Source organism: Pristiophorus japonicus, chromosome 30 (assembly GCF_044704955.1).
Source record: "Pristiophorus japonicus isolate sPriJap1 chromosome 30, sPriJap1.hap1, whole genome shotgun sequence".
In the NCBI taxonomy this organism is placed as follows: Eukaryota; Metazoa; Chordata; class Chondrichthyes; family Pristiophoridae; genus Pristiophorus; species Pristiophorus japonicus.
Window position 1 is genome coordinate 4,677,494 of NC_092006.1, and position 26,520 is coordinate 4,704,013.

The following is a 26,520-nucleotide window of genomic DNA, read 5'->3' on the forward strand; positions in this document are numbered from 1 at the left end:
ATGTCAGCCCTGCCACTTGCTCTCCTTCTCTGCGTCCTCCTGATTCGCGGCTGGGAATTGCCGGAGGATCCAGGTACAAGTCTCTTAATTGTTTCTTTAGCGAGAAGCCCCAGTTAAGAAATAAACTGCGTTAATACAGAGAGTTGACCACCGGATGTGCTTTAGAGCCAATGAATTACTCTTGAAGTGCAGTCACTGTAGTAATGTGGGAAACGGGGCAGCAAGCTCCCACACACAGCAATGTGGTAATGACCGTATCAATTGTCTTAGTGATGGTGTTTGAGGGATAAATATTGGCCCCAGGACACCGGGGAGAACTCCCCCCTGCTCTTCTTCCAAATAGTGGCCTGTGGGATTTTTTACATCCACCCGAGAGGGCAGACGAGGCCTCGGTTTAACTACGCGTCCGTCAAAGACGGCCCCTCCGACAGTGCGGCGCTCCCTCAGTACCGCCCCTCCGACAGTGCGGCGCTCCCTCAGTACTGCCCCTCCGACAGTGCGGCGCTCCCTCAGTACTGCCCCTCCGACAGTGCGGCGCTCCCTCAGTACCGCCCCTCCGACAGTGCGGCGCTCCCTCAGTACTGCCCCTCCGACAGTGCGGCGCTCCCTCAGTACTGCCCCTCCGACAGTGCGGCGCTCCCTCAGTACTGCCTCTCCGACAGTGCGGCGCTCCCTCAGTTCTGCCCCTCCGACAGTGCGGCGCTCCTTCAGTACTGATTTGAAGTGGAGGGTGAGAATTCTGAAATCGAGGCGTTGCCGGACCGCGAACCAATGTAGGCCAGCGAGCACAGGGGGTGATGGGTGAGCGGGACTGGGTGCGAGTTAGGACACGGGGCAGCGAGCACAGGGGGTGATGGGTGAGCGGGACTGGTTGCAAGTTAGGACACGGGGCAGCGAGCACAGGGGGTGATGGGTGAGCGGGACTGGGTGCGAGTTAGGACACGGGGCAGCGAGCACAGGGGGTGATGGGTGAGCGGGACTCGGTGCGAGTTAGGACACGGGGCAGCGAGCACAGAGGTGATGGGTGAGCGGGACTCGGTGCGAGTTAGGACACGGGCAGTGAGCACAGGGGGTGATGGGTGAGCGGGACTCGGTGCGAGTTAGGACACGGGGCAGCGAGCACAGGGGTGATGGGTGAGCGGGACTCGGTGCGAGTTAGGACACAGGGGCAGTGAGCTCAGGGGGATGATGGGTGAGCGGGACTCGGTGCGAGTTAGGACACGGGGCAGCGAGCACAGGGGGTGATGGGTGAGCGGGACTCGGTGCGAGTTAGGACAGGGGGGCAGCGAGCACAGGGGGTGATGGGTGAGCAGGACTCGGTGCGAGTTAGGACAGGTGGGCAGCGAGCACAAGGGGTAATGGGTGAGCGGGACTCGGTGCGAGTTAGGACACGGGCAGTGAGCACAGGGGGTGATGGGTGAGCGGAACTTGGTGCGAGTTAGGAAAGGGGGGCAGCGAGCACAGGGGGTGATGGGTGAGTGGGACTCGGTGCGAGTTAGGACAGGGGGGCAGCGAGCACAGGGGGTGATGGGTGAGCAGGACTCGGTGCGAGTTAGGACAGGTGGGCAGCGAGCACAAGGGGTGATGGGTGAGTGGGACTCGGTGCGAGTTAGGACACGGGGGCAGTGAGCTCAGGGGGATGATGGGTGAACGGGACTCGGTGCGAGTTAGGACACGGGGCAGCGAGCACAGGGGGTGATGGGTGAGCGGGACTCGGTGCGAGTTAGGACACGGGGGCAGTGAGCTCAGGGGGTGATGGGTGAGCGGGACTCGGTGCGAGTTAGGACACGGGGCAGCGAGCATAGGGGGTGATGGGTGAGCGGGACTCGGTGCGAGTTAGGACACGGGGGCAGTGAGCTCAGGGGGATGATGGGTGAGCGGGACTCGGTGCGAGTTAGGACACGGATCAGCAGGAGTTTAGGATGAGCTGAAGGCGAGGCAGGGAGTGGGGGGACAATGGGAGGCCGGCCAGGCGAGCGACGGGATAGCCGATGATCAGTGATGTGCTGGACATGCTCAGTTCTTGTCCCTCTGCAGCTGCTGACAGTGTACCCTGGACTCGGGAGAAGTCAAGTGTGTCTTTCAGAGCACAATGTGTACACCGGTCACCAGGCAAAGGGAGAGAATTCCTCCACAGTTTGGTTGGTTGAACATTTGCCATGGTATTGGGGATCCTTGTGTGCCAGCTGACTGAGGAGAAATAAAGTGGGAGGGGTGGGGGGCGGGGGCAGGGTGATTTTAAACCCCCAAAATCTGGAGGCTAAAATGTTAAAAATCTGAAATGATCCCAACCCACCTTGAACCTTCCCACTACCTGTTTCATCGGAGGTGGGACAAGGGACCAGTGGCTCAGTGGGCAGCTCTCTCGCCTCTCAGTCAGAAGGTTGTGGGTTCAAGTCTCACTCCAGGGACTTGAGCACAAAATTCTAGGCTGACACTCCCAGTGCAGTGCTGAGGGAGCGCCGCAATGTCGGAGGGGCAGTACTGAGGGAGCACCGCACTGTTAGAGGGGCAGTACTGAGGGAGCACTGCACTGTCGGAGGGGCAGTACTGAGGGAGCGCCGCAATGTCGGTGGGGCAGTACTGAGGGAGCGCCGCACTGTCGGAGGGGCAGTACTGACGGAGCGCCGCACTGTCGGAGGGGCAGTACTGAGGGAGCGCCGCACTGTTGGAGGGGCAGTACTGAGGGAGCACCGCACTGTTAGAGGGGCAGTACTGAGGGAGCACCGCACTGTTAGAGGGGCAGTACTGACGGAGCGCCGCACTGTCAGAGGGGCAGGACTGAGGGAGTGCCGCACTGTCGGAAGGGCGGAATTGAGGGAGTGCCGCACTGTCGGAGGGGCGGTACAGTGCCATCTTTTGGATGAGACATTAAACCAAGGCCCCGACTGCCCTCTCGGGTGGATGTAAAAGATCCCGGGGCCACTATTGGAAGAGCAGGGGGAGTTTCCCACGTTACAACAGTGACCACACTCCGAAAGTACTTCATTGGCTGCGAGGCGCTTTCAGACGTCCGGTGGTCGTGAAAGGCGCTATAGAAATGCAAGTGTTGCTTTTAACAGGCGTTCAAATGTCGGCTGTTTCTATTGGCGAACCGGCCTGCACGGGACCCCCAGAGTGCTGCACAGCCGCGCAGCTTAACGGGAACATCACGGGCCCCACCTGTCCGCTTGCGAGAGGCGCGTCGATTGCCCCAACTGCTTCAGAAGGCGGCGTTCCTCCGCGGGGATGTCCCACTGTGCCCCGTTTGGGGTGGTAACACTCGCCAGGCACAGGAATCTCTCACCCCCACTCCCCCGCCGCGATAAATTGGGGTTACCGCCCCCTTCATTAGCGGCGCCACGCTCATTATCATCACAGGCAGTCCCTCGGGATCGAGGAAGACTTGCTTCCACTCTTAAAATGAGTCCTTAGGTGGCTGAACAGTCCAATACGAGAGCCACAGTCCCTGTCACAGGTGGGACAGACAGTAGTTGAAGGAAGGAGAGGGTGGGACAGGTTTGCCGTACGCTCCTTCCACTGCCTGCGCTTGGTTTCTGCATGCTCTCGGCGGCGAGACTCGAGGTGCTCAGCGCCCTCCCGGATGCACTTCCTCCACTTAGGGCGGGACTGGTCTTCGGGCCAGGGACTCCCAGGTGTCGGTGGGGATGTTGCACTTTATCAGGGAGGCTTTGAGGGTGGTCCCTTGCAACGTTTCCTCTGCCCACCTTTGGTTCGTTTGCCGTGAAGGAGTTCCGAGTAGAGCGCTTGCTTTGGGAGTCTCGTGTCTGGGGCATGCGGACAATGTGGCCCGCCCAGCGGAGCTGGTCGAGTGTGGTCAGTGCTTCGATGCTGGGGATGTTGGGCCTGGTCGAGGACGCTAACGTTGGTGCGTCTGTCCTCCCAGGGGATTTTCAGGATCTTGCGGAGACATCGTTAGTGGTATTTCTCCAGCGACTTGAGGTGTCTACTGTACATGGTCCACGTCTCTGAGCCATACAGGAGGGCGGGTATCACTACAGCCCTGTAGACCATGAGCTTGGTGGCAGTTTTGAGGGCCTGGTCTTCAAACACTCTTTTCCTCAGGCGGCCGAAAGCTGCACTGGCGCACTGGAGGCGGTGTTGATTCTCCTCGTCAATGTCTGCCCTTGTTGATAGGAGGCTCCCGAGGTATGGGAAATGGTCCACGTTGTCCAGGGCCGCACCGTGGATTTTGCGACTGTCAGGGGAGTGCTGCGCGATGAGGACAGGCTGGTGGAGGACCTTTGTCTTACGGACGTTTGGCGTATGACCCATGCTTTCGTTCGCCTCAGTAAATACGTTGTCTAAGTCATCAGCGGCCGCTTTAGTGTTCCCCTAAAGGGAGGTGCAAATGCTCCCAATTTCTCCCCCCTATCTGTTTTCAATCACTGTGGGCCTGGTTTCCTGACCGTAACTCCTTCCCACCGCCCCCCCCCCTCCCCCCGATTCCCTGTCTCCGAGACTCTGCCCCAGTTACCATCGAGAGGTCCAGGTTCTCCCCCGCGCCCGTCACTCATTGAGCCTGTCCCCCTGTCTCTTGCAGAGAATCGATGGTTGAGTGACGACAACCCGGCCATGAGCTACATCTGCCCACATGGGGGCTCAATCTCCGTCATCGTCAGGTAATTGTGTGCGCGTTAGCTGAACGACGGGCCGAGGAGGATCGGCTGGGCCTGTGGGTTGGGATTGTGTGCCTGCATGCCCGATTGTTACTTTCGTACCGGTACAACGTCTGCGATCCTCGGGATCAGTGGCGGGTTTGTTTTTTTTTTTCCGGATTTCAAACAAGAAAATCAAGAGTCTGAAATCCGGAATGCTCGAGCGAAATCCGTTGGCAGGGCGACTGGAGTGCGGGAGGCACAAGAGGCCAGATAAAGAAAGGATCCCTTGCATTTATATAGCTCCTTTCTCGACCACCGGACGTCTCAAAGCGCTTTACAGCCAATGAAGTACTACTGGAGTGCGGTCACTGTTGTAATGTGGGAAACACAGCAGCCAATTTGTGCACAGCAAGCTCCTACAACACAGCAATGTGATAATGACCCAGATCATCTGTTTTAGTGATGTTGGTTGAGGGATGTATATTGGCCCCAGGACACCGGGGAGAACTCCCCCTGCTCTTCTTCCAATAGTAGCCCCGGGAACTTTTACATCCACCAGAGAGGGCAGACGGGGCCTCGGTTTAACGTCTCATCCAAAAGACGGCACCTCCGACAGTGCGGCGCTCCCTCAGTACCCCCCCCTCCAACAGTGCGGCGCTCCCTCAGTACCGCCCCTCCAACAGTGCGGCGCTCCCTCAGTACCGCCCCTCCGACAGTGCGGCGCTCCCTCAGTACCGCCCCTCCGACAGTACGGCGCTCCCTCAGTACCGCCCCTCCAACAGCGCGGCACTCCCTCAGTACCGCCCCTCCGACAGTACGGCGCTCCCCCAACAGCGCAGTACGGTGCTCCCTCAACACTGCCCGTCCGACAGTGCGGCGTTCCCTCAGTACTGCTCCCCCAACAGCGCAGTACGGTGCTCCCTCAACACTGCCCCTCCGACAGTGCGGCGCTCCCTCAATACCGCCCCTCTGACAGTGTGGCGCTCCCTCAGTACTGCCCCTCCGACAGTGCGGCGCTCCCTCAGTACCGCCCCTCCGACAGTGCGGCGCTCCCTCAGTACTGCCCCTCCGACAGTGCGGCGCTCCCTCAATACCGCCCCTCTGACAGTGTGGCGCTCCCTCAGTACTGCCCCTCCGACAGTGCGGCGCTCCCTCAGTACCGCCCCTCCGACAGTGCGGCGCTCCCTCAGTACCGCCCCTCCGACAGTGCGGCGCTCCCTCAGCACTGCCCTAGGAGGGTCAGCCTAGGAGTGTTAGTGTTATTAGGAGTCAGGGTTACACCCACCTACAATAATGTCAAGGAAGGCGCCGCATTGTGTCGGATTGTAATCCGGTGGCTTCCGTTTATTTCTCCGCTAGCCAGTACAATACCAAAACGAACGAAAGAGTGTGGGACTTTGCCTGCAAGGCAAGCTTCAAAATGCGTATTCATTGCAACTGGACAAAGTACGTTAACCGATTCGATGAAGGAATTAATTTCTCCTGTCCTGGAAATGCGCTGATTTGTGGAGTGAGAAATCTTCATCTCGACCCGTACAAGGATCGCAAGTAATACCTTTCCTCGACTTTACCGCGTGCTGCATCAGTTCAATCGTTTGCTCCCTCAGTGCCCCGCACTCCTGATTTGGGGGCTCACCATTCTTTCGTAAGAAAGACTTGCATTTATATAGCACCTTTCACGATCACCGGATGTCTCCAAGTGCTTTACAGCCAATGAAGCACTATTTCGAGTGTGGTCACTGTTGTAATGTGGGAAACACATCAGCCAATTTGCACACAGCAAGCTCCCACACACAGCAATGTGATAATGGCCCAGATTATCTGTTGTTGATTGAGGGATAAATATTGGCCCCAGGACACCGGGGAGAACTCCCCCTGCTCTTCTTCAAAATAGTGCCATGGGATCTTTTACGTCCACCCAAGAGAGCAGACGGGGCCTCGGTTTAAAGTCTCAACCGAAAGATGGCACCTCCGACAGTGCGGCGCTCCCTCAACACTGCCCCTCCGACAGTGCGCTGCTCCCTCAGTACTGCCCCTCCGACAGTATGGTGCTCCCTTAGTACTGCTCAAACAGGAGGTGGGTGGGGTGGCTTGACCCATCCACCTCCACGGAGGTGTGTGGGGGACCTGACCCATCCACCTCCATGGCACGAACCTGGTATTGCAGTACTTCCAGGAACGGTGCAGTGGCTCTAGGCCTTTTGGCTAAGAGCATTGGCGCAGAGTGATCCTTGACGTGTGCAAGGTGACCTCTGGCGTTTGTGATTTGACAAAGAATTGGAACGATTGGCTACGAATTAAAAAAAAAAAACTGCTCCTCCAACAGCGTAGTACGGTGCTCCCTCAGCGCTGTCCCTACGACAGTGCGGCATTCCCTCAGCACTGCCCTGGGAGTGCCAGCCTAGATTTATGTGCTCAAGCCCCTGGAGTGGGACTTGAACCCACAACCCACAACCTTCTGACTCAGAGGCAAGTGTGCTGCCCACTGAGCCATGGCGACACGTATCTCTCGGTCGCACCTTGGTGCCCTTTCCCTCTTGTCGAGCTGCCCATCAGTCACACGCAGCGACTCAGATCTAGCGCAAGAGATGCAACAGCTGCCCCTTTACCCGCTCCCTTCCCGCTGTCCAGGGCCCGACACACCCTTCCAAGTCAAACAGCAATTTACTTGTAGTTCTTGCTCCTTCCTCTCTCCTTCCTCCTGTCCTCCCTGACATTCTGGAGGCCGAGACCTATCACCAACGCGGGTAAGCGAGGCCAGGGTCAGTACACGGAGCCAGACGGTCTCAGCACAGTGGCTCCCTTGCTGCCGAGATAAACCTCCCGAGGGTTTGGGAGGCCTGTCCGCGCGGGATGAGTAATCCCGGACCTGTCCGCGAGGTCCCTAATCCCGGGTTCACTCTGTCTCCCACAGGTGGAGGTTCTACTGCTGCAAGTCGGACCAGACCTGCTACGCCAATTGTAAGTGGACACCGTACATCAACCACGCCGAGGAGTACTTCAGCTGGAACACTCCCAACGACACGTTCCTCGTGGGTGCCGTCCGTTACCACAACAATACCAAGTATGTCTGGCCCCAAGGTCCCGTCAAACAGTCGGCTCTTCGCTTTCCAAGCTCCTCCACGCGTCAGGCTGGGTATCATCCTGCCTCCGACCCTCCCCCACTCCCACACTGGGGAGTCTGAACGGCAAAGATTGGCGGGCTATTCAGCTGCGGGTGCCATCACAGCCAAACCTACTGCTGAATGACGACCAGGAGTGCGATCGGTGAGGTGGGCGTGGTGGGAGTCCTCCTCTGTTTCAAGCAGAGGTTGGGGGTTGGGGGTTATTGTCTGCTTCAGGGCTGCACTCCCCAGTCTGGGGTTTGTTCTCCATTCGTGGCGTCTTGGGATTCAATTTCCCGCCATGCAGTGCCGGGGTGGGAAATTTATCCCAAGCCTTCGAGTCGATCAGATACTAGGATTCCGTGAATCGCTCCCCCACGGCCTCATTTCCTCAGATCTAACCTGTCAGTCAAACAACACAATCCCCTTTAGTGGTTCCTCTTCCAGACAGTGCAGCGCTCCCTCAGTACCGTCCCTCCGACAGCGCAGTGCGGTGCTCCCTCAGTACTGCCCCTCCAACAGTGCGGTGCAGTGCTCCCTCAGTACCGCCCCTCCGACAGTGCGGCGCTCCCTCAGTACTGCCGCTCTGACAGTGCGGCTCTCCCTCAGTACCGTCCCTCCGACAGCGCAGTGCGGTGCTCCCTCAGTACTGCCCCTCCGACAGTGCGGCTCTCCCTCAGTACCGTCCCTCCGACAGCGCAGTGCGGTGCTCCCTCAGTACCGCCCCTCCAACAGTACGGCGCTCCCTCAGTACCGCCCCTCCGACAGTGCGGCGCTCCCTCAGCACCGCCCCTCTGACGCTCCCTCAGTACTGCCCCTCCGACAGTGTGACGCTCCCTCAGTACTGCCCCTCCGACAGTGTGACGCTCCCTCAGCACTGCACTGGAGTGTCAGCATAAATATTTGTGCTCAAGTCTCTGGAGTGGGACTTACAACATTCTGATTCAGAGGTGAGCATGCTGCCCACTGAGCCATGAGTAAACCAGATGAGTTTTTACGACAATCCAGTAGTTTTATGGTCACTATTACAGAGTTGAACTGTTAATCCCAGATTTATTAACTGAATTTAAATTCCCCAGCTACCCTGGTGGGATTTGAACTCTGGTTTGCGGATCATTATTCCGGGCCTGGGGATTAGTAACGCAGTAATTTACCACTACGCTGACGGGTCTGCCTTCTCTTACAGGCAGCGTCGATGGCAGTATCGATACTGTGAGGAGTTCCCCACTACCGTTGTCTGATTGGGGCTGCACTGTGACGCGGGAGATTTCAATAAAAGAGCGATAAGTCCGGTGGCCAAACGAGTCTCGTCTTTTTTTGGGTTGCTGTCCGATGGACATCTTACGCCGTTGTCCGCTCGGGACACGGAAGAGCACTTCAGCGACTGGGAGAGCTTGACACCGAGCCCAGGGTAGCAGTTGGTGGGAGAGTGGGGGGGCACCTGGAGTGGGCCGGGGACTGAGCGAAGGTTCGCGAGAGCTGGGATTTCAGGGGGACCATTGCTGGGTAGCGGTGTGAGCTGTGAGGAGGACGCTAAGAGGCTGCAAGGTGACTTGAACAGGTTAGGGGAGCGGGCAAATGCAAGGCACATGCAGTATAATGTGGATAAATGTGAGGTTATCCACTTTGGTGGTAAAAACAGGAAGGCAGAATGTTATCTGAATGGTGACAGATTAGGAAAAGGTGCGGTGCAACGAGACCTGGGTGTCTCGGTACATCAGTCATTGAAGGTAGGCATGCAGGTACAGCAGGCGGTGCAGAAGGCAAATGGTATGTTGGCCTTCATAGCGAGAGGATTTGAGTATAGGAGCAGGGAGGTCTTACTGCAGTTGTACAGGGCCTTGATGAGACCTCACCTGGAATATTGTGTTCAGTTTTGGTCTCCTAATCTGAGGAAGGACGTTCTTGCTATTGAGGGAGTGCAGCGAAGGTTCACCAGACTGATTCCCAGAATGGCAGGACTGACATATGAAGAAAGACTGGATCGACTCGGCTTATATTCACTGGAGTTTAGAAGAATGAGAGGAGATTTCATATAAATATATAAAATTCTCACGGGATTGGACAGATTAGATGCAGGAAGAATGTTCCCGATGTTGGGGAAGTCCAGAACCAGGGGTCACAATCTAAGGATATGGGGTAAGCCATTTAGGACCGAGATTAGGAGAAACTTCTTCACTCAGAGAATTGTGAACCTGTGGAATTCTCTGCCACAGAAAGTTGTTGAGGCCAGTTCGTTGGATATATTCAAAAGGGAGTTAGATGTGGTCCTTACGGCTAACGAGATCAAGGGGTATGGAGAGAAAGCAGGAATGGGGCACTGAGGGAATGATCAGCCATGATCTTATTGAAAGGTGGTGCAGGCTCGAAGGGCCGAATGGCCTACTCCTGCACCTATTTTCTATGTTGACAGTCGGAGGTGAGGCATAGATACATAGAAAATAGGTGCAGGAGTAGGCCATTCGGCCCTTCTAGCCTGCACCGCCATTCAATGAGTTCATGGCTGAACATGCAGTTAGAGAAAGAATTCAGGGAGCGAATTCAGAATTCCTGGGCGTACTGACGGAATGCTGGGCTTCCATGGGAACAAGAGTCGGCCATTCGGCCCCTCGAGCCTGCTCCGCCCTTCAATAAGATCATGGCCGACCTTCGACCTCAACTCCACTTTCTCGCCCGATCCCTTGACTCCCCCCAGCTTCCAAAAATCTATCGATCTCAGCCTTGAATATATTCAACGACTGAGCCTCCACAGCCCTCTGGGGCAGAGAATTCCAAAGATTCACCTCCCTCTGAGTGAAGAAATTCCTCCTCAACTCAGTCCTAAATGGCCGACCCCTTATCCTGAGACTGTGTGACCCCTGGTTCTAGACTCTCCAGCCCGGGGGGAAACACCCTCCCTGCATCTACCCTGTCAAGCCCTGTAAGAATTTTATATGTTTCAATGAGATCACCTCTCATTCTTCTAAACTCTCGAGAATATAGACCTAGTCTCCTCATAGGAAAATCCCCCCATCCCAGGAATCAGTCTGGTGAACCTTCGCTGCACTCCCTCTATGGCAAGTATATCCTTCCTTAGGTAAGGAGACTCAAACTGTGCACAGTATTCCAGGTGTGGTCTCACCAGGGCCCGATATAATTGCAGTAAGACATCCTTATTCTTATATTCCATCTTGGTGCGAATTAGGACACAGGGCGACAGAGTTTTGTTGGCCTCATGTTTAAGGAGGTAGAACGTGGGAGGCCAGGAGAGCATTGGAATATAAGTGTAAGGGCGAAGATGAAAACTCCCAATCAGTACCCAGGTTAAAGAAATGGCCCCTTTGAGGGATGTGAATGGCTCCTCCTGGACTCTGCTCTCTGTTGATGCCCTTTGGTGTGAAGCTACCGCACAGCCGCTGCCTCTCCAGCAGGTGGCGCTGTAACATCCCCTCCTTCTCCAGCAGGTGGCGCTGTAACATCCCCTCCCTCTCCAGCAGGTGGCGCCGTAACATCCCCTCCCTCTCCAGCAGGTGGCGCTGTAACATCCCCATTCACTCCAGCAGGTGGCGCCGTAACAGTCCCATTCTCTCCAGCAAGTGACGCTGTAACATCTCCTCGCTCTCCAGCAGGTGGCGATGTAACACCCATTCTCTCCATCAGGTGGTGCTGCAACATACCCTGCCTCTTCAGCAGGTGGCGCTTTAACCCCCATTCTCTCCATCAGGTGGTGCTGTAACATTCCCTCCCTATCCAGCAGGTGGCGCTGAAACATCCCCATTCTCTCCAGCAGGTGGTGCTGTATCAAGGATCAAGGGGTAAGGCGAGAAAGCAGGAATGGGGTACTAAAGTTGCATGTTCAGCCATGAACTCATTGAATGGCGGTGCAGGCTCGAAGGGCCGAATGGCCTACACCTGCACCTATTTTCTATGTTTCTATGTATCATCCCCTCCCTTTCCAGCAGGCGGCGCTGTAACATCCCCCATTCTCTCCAGCAGGTGAAACATAAAAAATAGGTGCAGGAGTAGGCCATTCGGCCCGTCGAGCCTGCACCACCATTCAATAAGATCATGTCTGATCATTCACCTCAGTACCCCTTTCCTGCTTTCTCTCCATACCTCTTGATCCCTTTAGCTGTAAGGGCCACATCTAACTCCCTCCTGAATATATCCAATGAACTGGCATCAATAACTCTTTGCGGTAGGGAATTCCACAGGTTAACAACTCTCTAAGTGAAGATGTGTCTCCTCATCTCAGTCCTAAATGGCTTACCCCTTATCCTCAGACTGTGACCCCTGGCTCTGGACTTCCCCAACATCGGGAACATTCTTCCTGCATCTAACCTGTCCAGTCCCGTCAGAATTTTATATGTTTCTATGAGATCCCCTCTCATCCTTCTGAACTCCAATGAATAAAGGCCCAGTTGATTCAGTCTCTCCTCATATGTCAGTCCAGCCATCCCAGGAATCAGTCTGGTGAACCTTCGCTGCACTCTCTCAATAGCAAGAACGTCCTTCCTCAGATTAGGAGACCAAAACTGAACACAATATTCCAGGTGAGGTCTCACCAAGGCCCTGTACAACTGCAGTAAGACCTCCCTGCTCCTATACTCAAATCCCCTAGCTATGAAGGCCAACATACCATTTGCCTTCTTCAGTGCCTGCTGTACCTGCATGCCAACTTTCAATGGCTGATGAACCATGAAACCCAGGTCTCGTAGAGGATTTGAGAATAGGAGCAGGGAGGTCTTACTGCAGTTGTAGAGAGCCTTGGTGAGGCCACACCTGGAATATTGTGTTCAGTTTTGGTCTCCTAATCTGAGGAAGGATGTTCTTGCTATTGAGGGAGTTCAGCGAAGGTTCACCAGACTGATTCCCGGGATGGCAGGACTGACATATGAGGAGAGACTGGATCGACTGGGCCTGTATCCACTGGAGTTTAGAAGAATGAGAGGGGATCTCATAGAAACATATAAAATTCTGACGGGACTGGACAGGTTAGATGCAGGAAGAATATTCCCGATGTTGGGGAAGTCCAGAACCAGGGGTCACAGTCTAAGGATAAGGGGTAAGCCATTTAGGACCGAGATGAGGAGAAACTTCTTCACTCAGAGAGTTGTAAACCTGTGGAATTCTCTACCACAGAAAGTTGTTGAGGCCAGTTCATTAGATATATTCAAAAGGGAGTTAGATGTGGCCCTTACGGTCAAAGGGATCAAGGGCAATGGAGAGAAAGCAAGAAAGGGGTACTGAGGTTGAATAATCAGCCATGATCTTATTGAATGGCGGTACAGGCTCGAAGGGCCGAATGGCCTGCTCCTGCACCTAATTGCTATGTTTCTATGTAACATCCCCTCGCTCTCCAGCAGGTGGCGCTGTAACACCCCCATTCTCTCCAGCAGGTGGCGCTGTAACATCCCCATCCCTCTCCAGCAGGTGGTGCTGTAACATCCCCATTCTCTCCAGCAGGTGGCGCTGTAACACCCCCTCCTTCTCCACCAGGTGGTGCTGTAACATCACCTCCTCCAGCAGGTGGCACTGTAACATCCCCCCCTTCTCCACCAGGTGGCGCTGTAACATCACCTCCTCCAGCAGGTGGCACTGTAACATCCCCCCCTTCTCCACCAGGTAGCGCTGTAACATCAGCTCCTCCAGCAGGTGGCGCTGTAACATCCCCTCCCTCTCCAACAGGACTCCTGTCGGAACCTCAGCACAGAAGGAGGCCATTCAGCCCGTGCCAGCTCTCTGTAAGAGCACTTCAGCTAGTCCCACTCCCCTGCCCTTTCCCGTTGCCCTGTAGATTGTTTTTTCCTTCAGGTACTTATCCAACTCCCTTTTGAAAGCCACGATTGAGTCTGCCTCCAGCACCCTCTCAGGCAGCACATTCCAGATCCTAACCACTCGCTGCGGAAAAAGTTATTGCTCCTGTTACCTTTGGTTCTTCTGCCAATCGCCTTAAATCTGTGTCCTCTGGTTCTCAACCCGTCCGGCGACGTGAACAGTTTCTCCCTCTGTACTCTGTCTAGACCCCTCATGACTTTGAACGCCTGTATCAAATCTGCTCTCAACTTTCTCTAGTCTAAGAAGAACAACTGCCAACTGAGCTGGTGATAAACTTCTTGAGTGCTGTCGGAGCTGCAACTCATCCAGGCAAGTGACGAGTGTTCCATCACACTCCTGACTTGTGCCTTGTAGACGGCGGAAAGGCTTTGGGGAATCAGGAGGTGAGACACTCGCCGTAGAATACCCAGCCTCTGACCCGCTCTTGTTTACACAGTATTTATGTGACTGATCTGGTTGTATATTCGATGTAATTCTGTGCAAACCATTTGCAATGTGGCTAGGCAGAGTCACTGCACGAGTTCCTAGCCCCTGTACATAGAAACATAGACAATAGGTGCAGGAGTAGGCCATTCGGCCCTTCGAGCCTGCACCACCATTCAATAAGATCATGGCTGATCATGCAACTTCAGTACCCCATTCCTGCTTTCTCTCCATACCCCTTGATCCCTTTAGCCATAAGGGCCACATCTAACTCCCTTTTGAATATATCTAACGCACTGGCCTCAACAACTTTCTGTGGTAGAGAATTCCACAGGTTCACAATTCTCTGAGTGAAGAAGTTTCTCCTCATCTCGGTCCTAGATGGCTTACCCCTTATCCTTAGACTGCGACTCCTGGTTCTGGACTTCCCCAACATTGGGAACATTCTTCCTGCACCTAACCTGTCCAGTCCCGTCAGAATTTTATATGTTTCTATGAGATTCCCCTCTCATTCTTCTAAGTTCCAGTGAAAATAAGCCTAGTCGATCCAGTCTTTCTTCATATGTCAGTCTTGCCATCCCGGGAATCAGTCTGGTGAACCTTCGCTGCACTCCCTCAATAGCAAGAATGTCCTTCCTCAGATTAGGAGACCAAAACTGTACACAATATTCCAGGTGTGGCCTCACCAAGGCCCTGTACAACTGCGGTAAGACCTCCCTGCTCCTATAGTCAAATCCTCTCGCTATGAAGGCCAACATGCCATTTGCCTTCTTCACCACCTGCTGTACCTGCATGCCAACCTTCAATGACTGATGTACCAGGACACCCAGGTCTCGTTGCACCTCCCCTTTTCCTAATCTGTCACCATTCAGATAATATTCTCTCTTCCTGTTTTTGCCCCCAAAGTGGATAACCTCACATTTATCCACATTATACTGCATCTGCCATGCATTTGCCCACTCACCTAACCTGTCCAAGTCACCCTGCAGCCTCTTAGCATCCTCCTCACAGCTCACACTGCCACCCAGCTTAGTGTCATCTGCAAACTTGGAGATATTACATTCAATTCCTTCATCTAAATCATTGATGTACATTGTAAATAGCTGGGGTCCCAGCACTGAACCCTGCGGTACCCCACTAGTCACTGCCTGCCATTCTGAAAAGGACCCGTTTATCCCGACTCTCTGCTTCCTGTCTGCCAACCAGCTCTCTATCCACGTCAATACATTACCCCCAATACCATGTGCTTTAGTTTTACACACTGTGTCCTCTCCTTACTCACAGAGCACTTCAATCCCCAGATCAATTCTCATCGCCGCCACATTTAAAGCGGTCAGTTTCTGACTGGCACTTCGCAAAAAAACATCTGAAATGTTAAAAAAAAAACTACCCAAACCTCACTGAATGATACGGCACAGGAGGAGGCCATTTGGCCCATCCTGCCTGTGCTGGCTCTGTGAATGGGCTGCACCAGCTGGAGAGATCAGGACGTGTGGGGGCTCTGGGTGAGAAGTGGGTCAGAGCTCGATGATTTCACCTCTTTAAATTGACACCGACCACATTTTAAGACAATCAAACGCTTTATTATATTCAAGCACAATGGGAAAAAAAATGCAATGATGGCAAACCCAATAAAAAGAGGGAATGCTGGGAGTACATGGCCGGTCGGTCAGTGTCTGTAGTGGGGACAGACGGGTTAGTGTGGCTCGTAGAGAGGGACCCACTCCCGCAATCCCTCAGTTACTCATCCCTCCGCCTCACACAGGCTGACTGTGTTTCCAGCGTTTTATAGTGTTATTTTACAAAAAAGAAAGAGAGGGAAAGAGAGAAAGAGAAGAAAAGAGAGAAAGAAAGAGAAAGAGAGAAGGAAAGAGAGAGAGAAAAAGATAAAGAGAAGGAAAGAGAGCGAAAGAGAGAGAAGGAAAGAGAGAGAAAGAGAAGGAAAGAGAGAGAGAAAGAGAGAGAGAGAAGGAAAGAGAGAGAGAGAGAGAAGGAAAGAGAGAAAGAGAAGGAAAGAAAGAGAGAAAAAGAGAAAGAGAAAGAAAGAGAGAGAGAGAAAAAGAGAAAGAGAAGGAAAGAGAGAGAGAGAAGGAAAGCGAGAGAGAGAAGGAAAGCGAGAGAGAGAAGGAGAGAGAGAGAAGGAAAGAGAGAAAGTGAGAAAGAGAAGGAAATAGAGAGAGGGAAGGAAAGAGAGAGAGAAAGAGAGAAAGAGAAGGAAAGCGAGAACGAGAAGGAAAATGAGAGAAAGAGAAGGAAAGAGAGAGAGAGAGAGAAAGAAGGAAAGAGAGAAAGAGAGAGAGAGAAAGAGAAAGAAAAAAGGAGAAAGAAAAAGGATAAAAAGAGAAAGAGAGAAACAAAAAGGAAGGAAAGAAAGACTTGCATTTATATAGCGCCTTTCTCAACCTCAGGACGTCCCAAAGCGCTTTGCAGCCAATGAAGTATTCTTGAACCAATCACTGTTGTAATGAGGGTTAAAGAACTGGCAGAGGAGCAGAGGGATTATAGAGTGACGGGTTTATTGCAAGCCCTGCGTTAATCAATAACTTATTTTAAAGTGAATGTTGTTCGGAGGTTTCTTTGTTGAGTTTGATTTCAGATCAGAGTGTCCGACTGCCGACGGATTCCGTAAACTGATGAATTTTCTCCGGACCATCAGCGTCTCCTCCTGTTCCCACTGAGGCAGTGACAGTTGACGATGCAGCTTGAGGAAGAATGAGGAAAAAAGAGAGTGACTATACGTTAAGTTCTTCATTGTCTCTAAACGTTTTGGGAAGTCCTGAGATCTGGACTAGGAATTGAACCCACAAATTTCCGAGTTAAGAGGCGAGAGTGTGAGCAACTGAACCACTGCTAACACCTGGACATATACACACACACATACAGACACAGACATGTACACGTATATACACACACAAGCACATGCACACACACATGTACACAGACGCACACGCACACACATACACACACACACATACACACACACACATACACACACACACACACACACACAGATATACACACAGCCATGCACAGAGACACACGCAAAGTGCTGCAGTACAATGGGACCTGGGAGTCCTTGTGCATGAAACACAAAATGTTAGTATGCAGGTACAGCAAGTGATCAGGAAGGCAAATGGCCTTTATTGCAAGAGGGATGGAGTATAAAAGCAGCGAAGTCTTGCTACAACTGTACAGGGTATTGATGAGGCCACACCTGGAGTACTGCGCGCAGTTTTGGTTTCCATATTTAAGGAAGGATACACTTGCTTTGGAGGCAGTTCAGAGAAGGTTCACTCGGTTGATTCCAGAGATGAGGGGGTTGACTTATGACGATAGATTGAGTAGGTTGGACCTACACTCATTGGAGTTCAGAAGAATGAGAGGTGATCTTATCGAAGCGTATAAGATAATGAGGGGGCTCGACAAGGTGGATGCAGAGAGGTTGTTTCCACTGATGGGGGAGACTAGAACTAGGGGGCACGATCTTAGAATAAGGGGCCGCCCATTTAAAACTGAGATGAGGAGGAATTTCTTCTCTCAGAGGGTTGTAAATCTGTGGAATTCTCTGCCTCAGAGAGCTGTGGAAGCTGGGACATTGAAGGCGGAGATAGACAGATTTTTGAGCGATAAGGGAGTGAAGAGTTATGGGGAGCGGGCAGGGAAGTGGAGCTGAGTCCATGATCAGATCAGCCATGATCGTATCAAATGGCGGAGCAGGCTCGAGGGGCCGAATGGCCGACTCCTGCTCCTATTTCTTATGTACTTATGTTCAGACAGGCACAAATACAAATGCAGACTCGCCCACATACAAACACAGACACACACACACACAAATGCATTCTGACGTCTTGTATAACGGCTTCGCATAGAGGCCATTTAAGAACATGATTTGAGTTACCTTCACAATTACAGATGGGTGTCATCGCATTTTTACATCCCTATAATAATTCCTGTGGCTAAAGTATTAAAAACAGTAAACCCACCATGGGCAGGAAGGGGGTAATGATGACCTTTATTCTCTGTAGCGATTTGAAAAAAAGAAATACAAATTCTGAAATAAACACAGAAACTGCTAGAATTACACGGCGGTTTCTGTGTTTATTTCAGAATTAGCAATCTTTTTTTCATATTTTTCGAAGGCTTTTTCGAAGGCCTATTGCCCGAGACATTGCCCGATGGTTTCTATTAGTAGATGCCAGTGTGGTCGAAGGATTCGTTTTGTTTCCAGTCAGAGCGACAAATGGCGATTCGATGGACATTAAGGTGATGTGGACCAGACCTCTGTTCCATTCATGCATAGGCGAAACTGTCCTTTGAAGCTGTCGGCGAACAAAATGTGAAACGCACATCAATTCTTGTAAATCCTTGATCACCTTCTATAAATATCGAGACTAGAATTGTGAGATGGTCTTTGAATCAATCGTACAAGGCCGTGGAAAATCTTAAAAATATAATACAGAGGTCAGAGTTGGGGGAGTGACCCGGTTTTGACACAATGTTAAATAGAGTGAGACTGTTGCAGATGAAAACTGGTCCAGTGACTCACCTTTCCTTGTGGGATCGCTTAGAATCACCGAAACGTACAGCACGGAAGGAGGCCATTCGGCCCATCGTGTCCGCGCCGGCCGACCAAGAGCCACCCGGCCTAATCCCACTTTCCCGCTCTCGGTCCGTAGCCCTGTAGGTTACAGCACTTCAGGTGCACATCCAAGTACTTGTTAAATGTGGTGAGGGTTTCTGCCTCTACCACCCTTTCAGGCCGTGAGTTCCATCCCAGATCCCCACCACCCTCTGGGTGAAGACATTTCCCCTCAAATCCCCTCTAAACCTCCCCCCAATTACTTTTAATCTCTGCCCCCTGGTTGTTGATCCCTCTGCCCAGGGGACACAGGTCCGTCCTATCCACTCTATCCAGGCCCCTCATAATTTTATACACCTCAATCAGGTCTTCCCTCAGCCTCCTCTGTTCCAAAGAAAACAACCCCAGCCTCTCCAATCTTTCCTCATCACTAAATTTCTCCAGTCCAGGCAACATCCTGGTAAATCTCCTGTGCACCCTCTCTAGTGCAACATCCTGGTAAATCTCCTCTGTACCCTCTCTAGTGCAACATCCTGGTAAATCTCCTCTGTACCCTCTCTAGTGCAACATCCTGGTAAATCTCCTCTGTACCCTCTCGAGTGCAACATCCTGGTAAATCTCCTCTGCACCCTCTCCAGTGGAACATCCTGGTAAATCTCCTCTGCACCCTCTCTAGTGCAACATCCTGGTAAATCTCCTCTGTACCCTCTCTAGTGCAACATCCTGGTAAATCTCCTCTGCACCCTCTCTCGTGCAATCACATCTTTCCTGTAATGTGGTGACCAGAATTGCACGCAGTACTCCAGCTGTGGCCTAACTAGTGTTTTATACAGTTCAAGCATAACCTCCCTGCTCTTGTATTCCATGCCTAGGCTAATAAAGGCAAATAATCCGTTTGCCTTCCTAACCACCTTATCCACCTGGCCTGCTACCTTCAGGGAATTGTGGACCTGCACTCCCAGGTCCCTCTGTTCCTCTACACTTCTCAGTGTCCTACCATTTAATGTGTATTCCCTTGCCTTGTTAGACCTCCCCAAGTGCATTACTTCACACTTCTCCGGGTTGAATTCCATTTGCCGCTGTTCTGCCCGCCTGACCAGTCTATATCTTGTCTCGCCCTTCTGAAAGAATTCGCTGTAAATTGGCGTTGAAAGGCACGCGGAGGGAATCACGTCGAGCAAACATTTACTGATGAGCACCAGTTAAGTATCAAGACTCACCTGCTTTGCCGCTGCCATGATGCCAAAGTGGAGGATAAGGATCAATACTAGAGCCAGGATCCCCGGGACAGTCATTGCACCAGGCACACACCACCCTACAGAGACAGAACACCGAGACATTGCTGCTGGCTCAAACCATTATCTCAGTGGTTCTCGACCGGTGTTCCGCGGCACATGCCGTGAACCCTTCACAGGGGTGCCGCCAAATTGTGTAAAAGTATGGTGGACTTTTGCTGATTTCACAATGAAACACAAACCATTTAACTCTGAAACAGAAGGGGAGGGGGGAGAGAGACAGACAGACACATGTGTCATCTACCTATATGTACCACACCACTGCTGTAGTAAGCATTGCCAATATCGACAAATAGCTATCTATTTATCTCTACTATTATCAAAAAAAAACGATGTTCTCGAGTTGTACAAGTAACAATGACAAGAGACAACAGACACAAACAATGTAAATGTCCATACTCAGAACAAAATCCTTTGGCAAAATGTGTTTCCTCGGACACCACCCCTCTCCCACTCCGTTACTCCCTCCCATTACTGATAGAGAAGTGCTGGTGTCTACCATCGAATGAGACTGTGTGTGTGTGTGTGTGTGTGTATATTTACGTTTGGGTGTGTAAGTGCGTCTGTACCAAGGGCATAGCCTGAGGGGGGCCTGGCCACCCCCAATCCTTAATAATAGCATTAAATTGTTCATGTGAAAAGCTTAAAATGTGATTGTTAATTTGGCTGAAAGAAATGAAAGACAAGTCTAACACATAGGCAGTAAAAATTGTAGTTTTTATAATAAAATGTCAAAAACTATTTCATTACATTTAACCACATTCTTATTTCTATTTTGTTATTTTTGTTTATTGATCTGCTGCATGATGTGTGGCCGGGACTGGTGGCATCTTTGACGCTTTGACCTGAAGCAGCGCCAATTGACGGCTCCTTCGATGTACGCGGCATCCAACTTGACCTGGCCGAGCCGACCTATTTGTGAGAGTTGGCTTTTGGCATATTTTGACCACAGTTCAAATCAACTCTCGCTTCGTTTCTGTCTGGACTCTCTGGCGTTTGGAAATTGGAAGACTCAGTTCGTGCCTGTCTGGAGTTTGGATCGTTCAGACGGATAAAGTTTGTCCTCCCCCCTCCCAATGGACAAATTCATCATCAGAAAACGTAAAAATGAGCGAGGAGATAACAATGGCAGTGCCACTACAAGTTGGCCGACAACCATCGCCAGTACAAGCGGTGCCCAACCAAATCCTAAAAAAAACCAAAATTCATCGTCAATATATGGAGGATTATTTGAGGTTCGGTTTTTCATGGACAGGAGAAGAAGAATGCCCCGTTCCCCTGTGTGTTGTGAGCAGCGACTTTACATTGCAAGAAGAAGACGTATTGACTTCTATTTCTACAGACCGAGGTCTTAAAATGAAACATTCAGATTTGTCTCCTGATGCGTTCTGGATTTCTATTAAAGAAGAATATCCTATAGTATCAAAAAAAGCCTTGATAATTCTGATGCAGTTTTCAGCATCATGTCTCTGCGAATTAGGATTCTCAACTCTTACGAACATCAAATGCAAAAAACGGGAAAAACTTGGAAAACTTGAACATGAAATGAGAGTTGCCTTATCGGTTATACACCCTAATATTAGTGACATAACTATAAAACATCAGGCTCAAGTATCACATTAAAATACTAATTAATCTAGAATTAATGTGAGGAATTATTATTGTAGTTTATTATTTTATTGTTACTTTCAGAATAAAAAATAATTAGTAACATACATATGTACAATGTTCATATGCTGTGATTAATAAAATGTTTTTTAAATTTTCTGAAACTTGCTTTTTTAAAAAAACCTTTTAACCCCTTCAAGTGTGCCGCCAAAAATTCTAGTATTCGAAAGTGTGCCGCGAACACAGAAAGGCTGAGCGCCACTGCATTATCTGGTGGGAAACTAGACCCAGTTACTACGTGAGACCACCAGCCCGGGGTGTGAAATGACAAGCCACTCGAGGTTCATCCCGAGCAGCTCCGTAACACAGGACCCTGTGCTCTACGGGCTGTTCCCGGGGACACACACCGAGACAGACATCACCTGCTGCTGGAGGGTCATCAACTCAGTGAAAGACACACTTTGGTCTTGCCGAAACGTGCTGGTCTTCCAGAACAAGGAGATGTCCACGTCTGCGTGTTGCAGACTGGCGCAATCCACGATCCAGGATTACGTGCTGAGGGTCGCACTTAAAATTGGTGCAGTCGCCGCAAAGGCACGGTGGGGAAGGGCCACAGTTTAAAGCCCTTCCGTCACGGTAAACCCGGGGGCAGGAATCAGTATAAAACTCCCCCTCTCTCTCACTCTGTCTCTCTCTCTCTCTGTCTCTCTCTCTCTCTCTGTCTCTCTCTGTCTCTCTCTCACCGTGTCTCTCTCGCTCTCTCTCTCTATCTGTCTCTCTCTTTCGCTCTCTCTCTCTATCTGTCTCTCTCTCTCTCTCTCTCTCTCATCCTGTCTCTCTCGCTATCTGTCTCTCTCTGTCTGTCTGTCTGTCTGTCTCTCTCTCTCTCTCTCTCTCTGTCTCTGTCTATCTCTTTGTCTGTCTGTCTCTCTGTCTGTCTCTCTCTCTCTCTCTATCTCTATCTGTCTCTCTGTCTCTCTCTTTATCTGTTTCTCTCTCTCTCTCTCTCTCTCCATCTGTCTGTCTCTCTATCTGTCTGTCTCTCTCTCTCTGTCTCTCTCTCACCCTCTCTCTTTCGCTCTCTCTCTCTATCTGTCTCTCTCTCTCACTCTGTCTCTCTCTCTCTCTGTCTCTCTCTCTCTCTGTCTCTCTCTCACCGTGTCTCTCTCGCTCTCTCTCTCTATCTGTCTCTCTCTCTCTCTCTCTCTCTCTCTCACCCTGTCTCTCTCTCTCTCTCTCTCTCTCTCATCCTGTCTCTCTCGCTATCTGTCTTTCTCTCTCTCTCTCTCTCTCTCTGTCTCTCTCTCACCCTGTCTCTCTCTGTCTCTCTCTCACCCTGTCTCTCTCTCTCTGTCTCTCTGTCTATATAGATATATATATGTATCTATCTATCTTTCTATCTCTTTCTATATATCTATCTATCTCTGTCGCTATTTCAATTCTTATCTCCATCTTTATCTCAATCTTTACATCAATCTTTAGCTCAATCGCTATCTCTAGACCATATCTCTATCTTTCTCCATCTCTATATCTCTCTATTTTCATTATCTCTATCTTTATATCTAACCACGAACAGTTTCCAGTGACCCAATTTCTGTGAAACTTCAAACCAGGGTGAGATCTCCACAATACAAGCTGATTAAAATTAAAATAGCTCTCTTGAGCAAACGGAGTGGAATTATAGTTTTAAAACAGGGGCATTAAAGAAAACGGGTGTAATTGGGCCTGTACCCATGTCAGTTGTCCCACATTATCGATCAGGTTGGAGCATTTCCGAGCATTAACTCACTTCTGCTCAGAAAATCTGTCGACTTATTTCAAACCTTCAGTGAGCAAAGTTACACAACATTCCTTGGGAAGAGAGTGATACTTATAACTTTCCTTAAAAAATGTCAGCTGTGGCCAAGTAGATAGCGGGTTGTGGGTTCCAGTCCTACTCCAGAGACTTGAGCCCAAAATCTAGGCTGACACTCCCAGCTGACACTGAGGGAGCACCGCACTGTCGGAGGGGCGGTGCTGAGGGAGCGCCGTACTGCACTGTCGGAGGGGCAGTGCTGAGGGAGCGCTGTACTGCACTGTCGGAGGGGCAGTACTGAGGGAGCCCCGCACTGTCGGAGGGGCAGTACTGAGGGAGCCACGCACTGTCGGAGGGGCAGTACTGAGGGAGCGCTGCACTGTCGGTGGGGCAGTACTGAGGAAGCGCCGTACTGCACTGTTGGAGGGGCAGTACTGAGGGAGCGCCGCACTGTCGGAGGGGCAGTACTGAGGGAGGGCTGCACTGTCGGAGGGGCAGTACTGAGGGAGCGCCGTACTGCACTGTCGGAGGGGCAGTACTGAGGGCGCCCCGCACTGTCGGAGGGGCAGTACTGAGGGATCGCCGCACTGTCGGAGGGGCAGTACTGAGGGAGTGCCGCACCGTCGGAGGGGCAGTACTGAAATTGAGCTATGAGGAAAGATTGGATAGGCTGGGATTGTTTTCCTTGTAACAGAGGAGGCTGAGGGGAGATTTAATTGAGGTGTATAAAATGATGAGGGGCCTGGATAGAGTGGATAGGAAGGAGTATAATGTTGGAAAGTGTGAGGTCATGCACTTTGGCAGAAAAAAATCAAAGAGCAAGTTATTATTGAAATGGAGAAAGATTGCAAAGTGCTGCAGTAAGCGGGACCTGGGGGTACTTGTGCATGAAACACAAAAGGATAGTATGCAGGTACAGCAAGTGATCAGGAAGGCCAATGGTATCTTGGCCTTTATTGCAAAGGAGATGGCGTATAAAAGCAGGGAAGCCTTGCTACAACTGTACAGGGTATTGGTGAGGCCATACCTGGAGTACTGTGTGCAGTTTTGGTTTCCATATTTACGAAAGGATATACTTGCTTTGGAGGCAGTTCAGAGAAGGTTCATGCGGTTGATTCCGAGGATGAGGGGGTTGACTTATGAGGAAAGGTTGAGTAGGTTGGGCCTCTACTCATTGGAATTCAGAAGAATGAGAGATGATCTTATCGAAACGTATAAGATTATGAGGAGGGCTTGACAAGGTGGATGCAGAGAGGATGTTTCCACTGATGGGGGAGCTAGAACTAGGGGGCACATAGTCTTAGAATAAAGGGCCGCCCATTTAAAACTGAGATGAGGAGGAATTTCTTCTCTCTGAGGGTTGTAAATCTGTGGAATTCGCTGCCTCAGAGAGCTGTGGAAGCTGGGACATTGAATATATTTAAGACAGAAATAGACAGTTTCTTAAAAGATAAGGGGATAAGGGATTATGGAGAGCGGACGGGGAAGTGGAGCTGAGTCCATGATCAGATCAGACATGATCGTATTAAATGGCAGAGCAGGCTAGAGGGGCCGTATGGCCAACTCCTGCTCCTATTTCTGATGTTCTTATGAACTGTTTCCCTTGACAAAAGGGTCAATAACCAGGGGGCATAGATTGAAAGTAATTGGGGGGAGGTTTAGAGGGGATTTGTGGGGAAATGTCTTCACCCAGAGGGTGGTGGGGGTCTGGGGTGGAACTCACTGCCTGAAAGGGTGGTAGAGGCAGAAACCCTCACCACATTTAAACAGTACCTGGATGTACACTTGAAGTGCCGTAACCCACAGGGCTACGGACCGAGAGCGGGAAAGTGGGATTAGGCTGGGTGTCTCTTTGTCGACTGGTGCAGACACGATGGGCCGAATGGCCTCCTTCCCTGCTGTAAATTTCAATGTTTTGAATATTCTATAAGCAGGTCGATGAGTGATCAGATAGAGGGATTTAAGATTATGAAAGGGGTCGATAGGGTAGATGTAGAGAAGATATTTCCACTAGTGGGGGAGACCAGAACCAGAGGCCGTCAATATCAGACAGTCACCAATAAATCCAACGGGAAATTCAGGAGAAACTTCTTTACCCAGAGAGCGGTGAGAATGTGGAACTCGCTGCCACAGGGAGGGGTTGAGGCAAATAGTATCAATGTATTTAAGGGGAAGCTGGATAAACACATGGGGGAGAAGGGAATAGAGGGATATGGGCATGGGGTGAGATGGAGAGGGGAGGGAGGGGGCTGGTGTGGAGCATAAACCCCGGCACGGAGCGGTGGGGCCAAATGGCACAGGCGGTGAAGAAGGCAAGTGGTATGTTGGCCTTCATAGCGAGGGGATTTGAGTATAGGAGCAGGGAGGTCTTACTGCAGTTGTACAGGGCCTTGGTGAGGCCTCATCTGGAATATTGTGTACAGTTTTGGTCTCCTAATCTGAGGAAGGACATTCTTGCTATTGAGGGAGTGCAGCGAAGGTTCACCAGACTGATTCCCGGGATGGCAGGACTGACATATGAAGAAAGACTGGATCGACTAGGCTTATATTCACTGGAGTTTAGAAGAATGAGAGGGGATCTCATAGAAACATATAAAATTCTGACGGGACTGGACAGGTTAGATGCAGGAAGAATGTTCCCGATGTTGAGGAAGTCCAGAACCAGAGGTCACAGTCTAAGGATAAGGGGTAAGCCATTTAGGACCGAGTTGAGGAGAAACTTCTTCACCCAGAGAATTGTGAACCTGTGGAATTCTCTACCACAGAAAGTTGTTGAGGCCAGTTCGTTGGATATATTCAGAAGGGAGTTAGATGTGGCCCTTACGGCTAAAGGGATCAAGGGGTATGGAGAGAAAGCAGGAATGGGGTACTGAAGGAATGATCAGCCATGATCATATTGAATGGCGGTGCAGGCTCAAAGGGCCGAATGGCCTACTCCTGCACCTACTTTCTATGTTTCTATGAGTAGCCTGTGTCTGTGCTGCACGCTGTGTGCAATTCTACCTGAAGGGTCACCCTCTGCAGAAGAATGAAGTGGTGTGGGGAACGGAGCGATGAGAGCAAGCGAGGTAAGTTTCGAATCAATTACCGGTAGAGTTTGGCCGCGAGTCGAGCGGACCAATTTTTGCACTGCGCTGAATTTCTGAGCCGAGGTGCAGCAGTCCTTGACCTCAAAGGGCAGAGAAGCGAGGGCGACCCTGAAGCAGAGAGGTCAGGAGGATACAACCCGGCCACAGCCAGAGCAGAGGCGCCCGGCTTGTGGGCCGCGCGTGACGCGGTAGGCGCCTCGCCCGCTGTT

At 51.3% G+C, this 26,520-nt stretch overlaps 1 protein-coding gene across 1 annotated transcript; it reads left to right on the forward strand.

Moving 5' to 3' along the window:
• LOC139240092 (hemagglutinin/amebocyte aggregation factor-like) lies at positions 1–9,000 on the forward strand. Its single transcript, XM_070868468.1, has 5 exons — positions 1–73; positions 4,544–4,622; positions 5,961–6,149; positions 7,516–7,665; positions 8,892–9,000. The coding sequence occupies exons 1-5, from the start codon at positions 1–3 to the stop codon at positions 8,944–8,946; spliced, it is 546 nt and encodes a 181-aa protein (XP_070724569.1). The 3' UTR covers positions 8,947–9,000.
• The last annotated feature ends 17,520 nt before the right edge of the window (positions 9,001–26,520 follow it).

Excerpts from the sequence above, each read along its gene's own strand:
- LOC139240092 (XM_070868468.1), top strand. The coding sequence starts at position 1 with ATGTCAGCCCTGCCACTTGCTCTCCTTCTCTGCGTCCTCCTGATTCGC. Across the intron at positions 4,623-5,960 it reads TCAATCTCCGTCATCGTCAG|CCAGTACAATACCAAAACGA; the intron begins GTAATTGTGTGC and ends TTTCTCCGCTAG. Across the intron at positions 6,150-7,515 it reads GACCCGTACAAGGATCGCAA|GTGGAGGTTCTACTGCTGCA; the intron begins GTAATACCTTTC and ends TGTCTCCCACAG.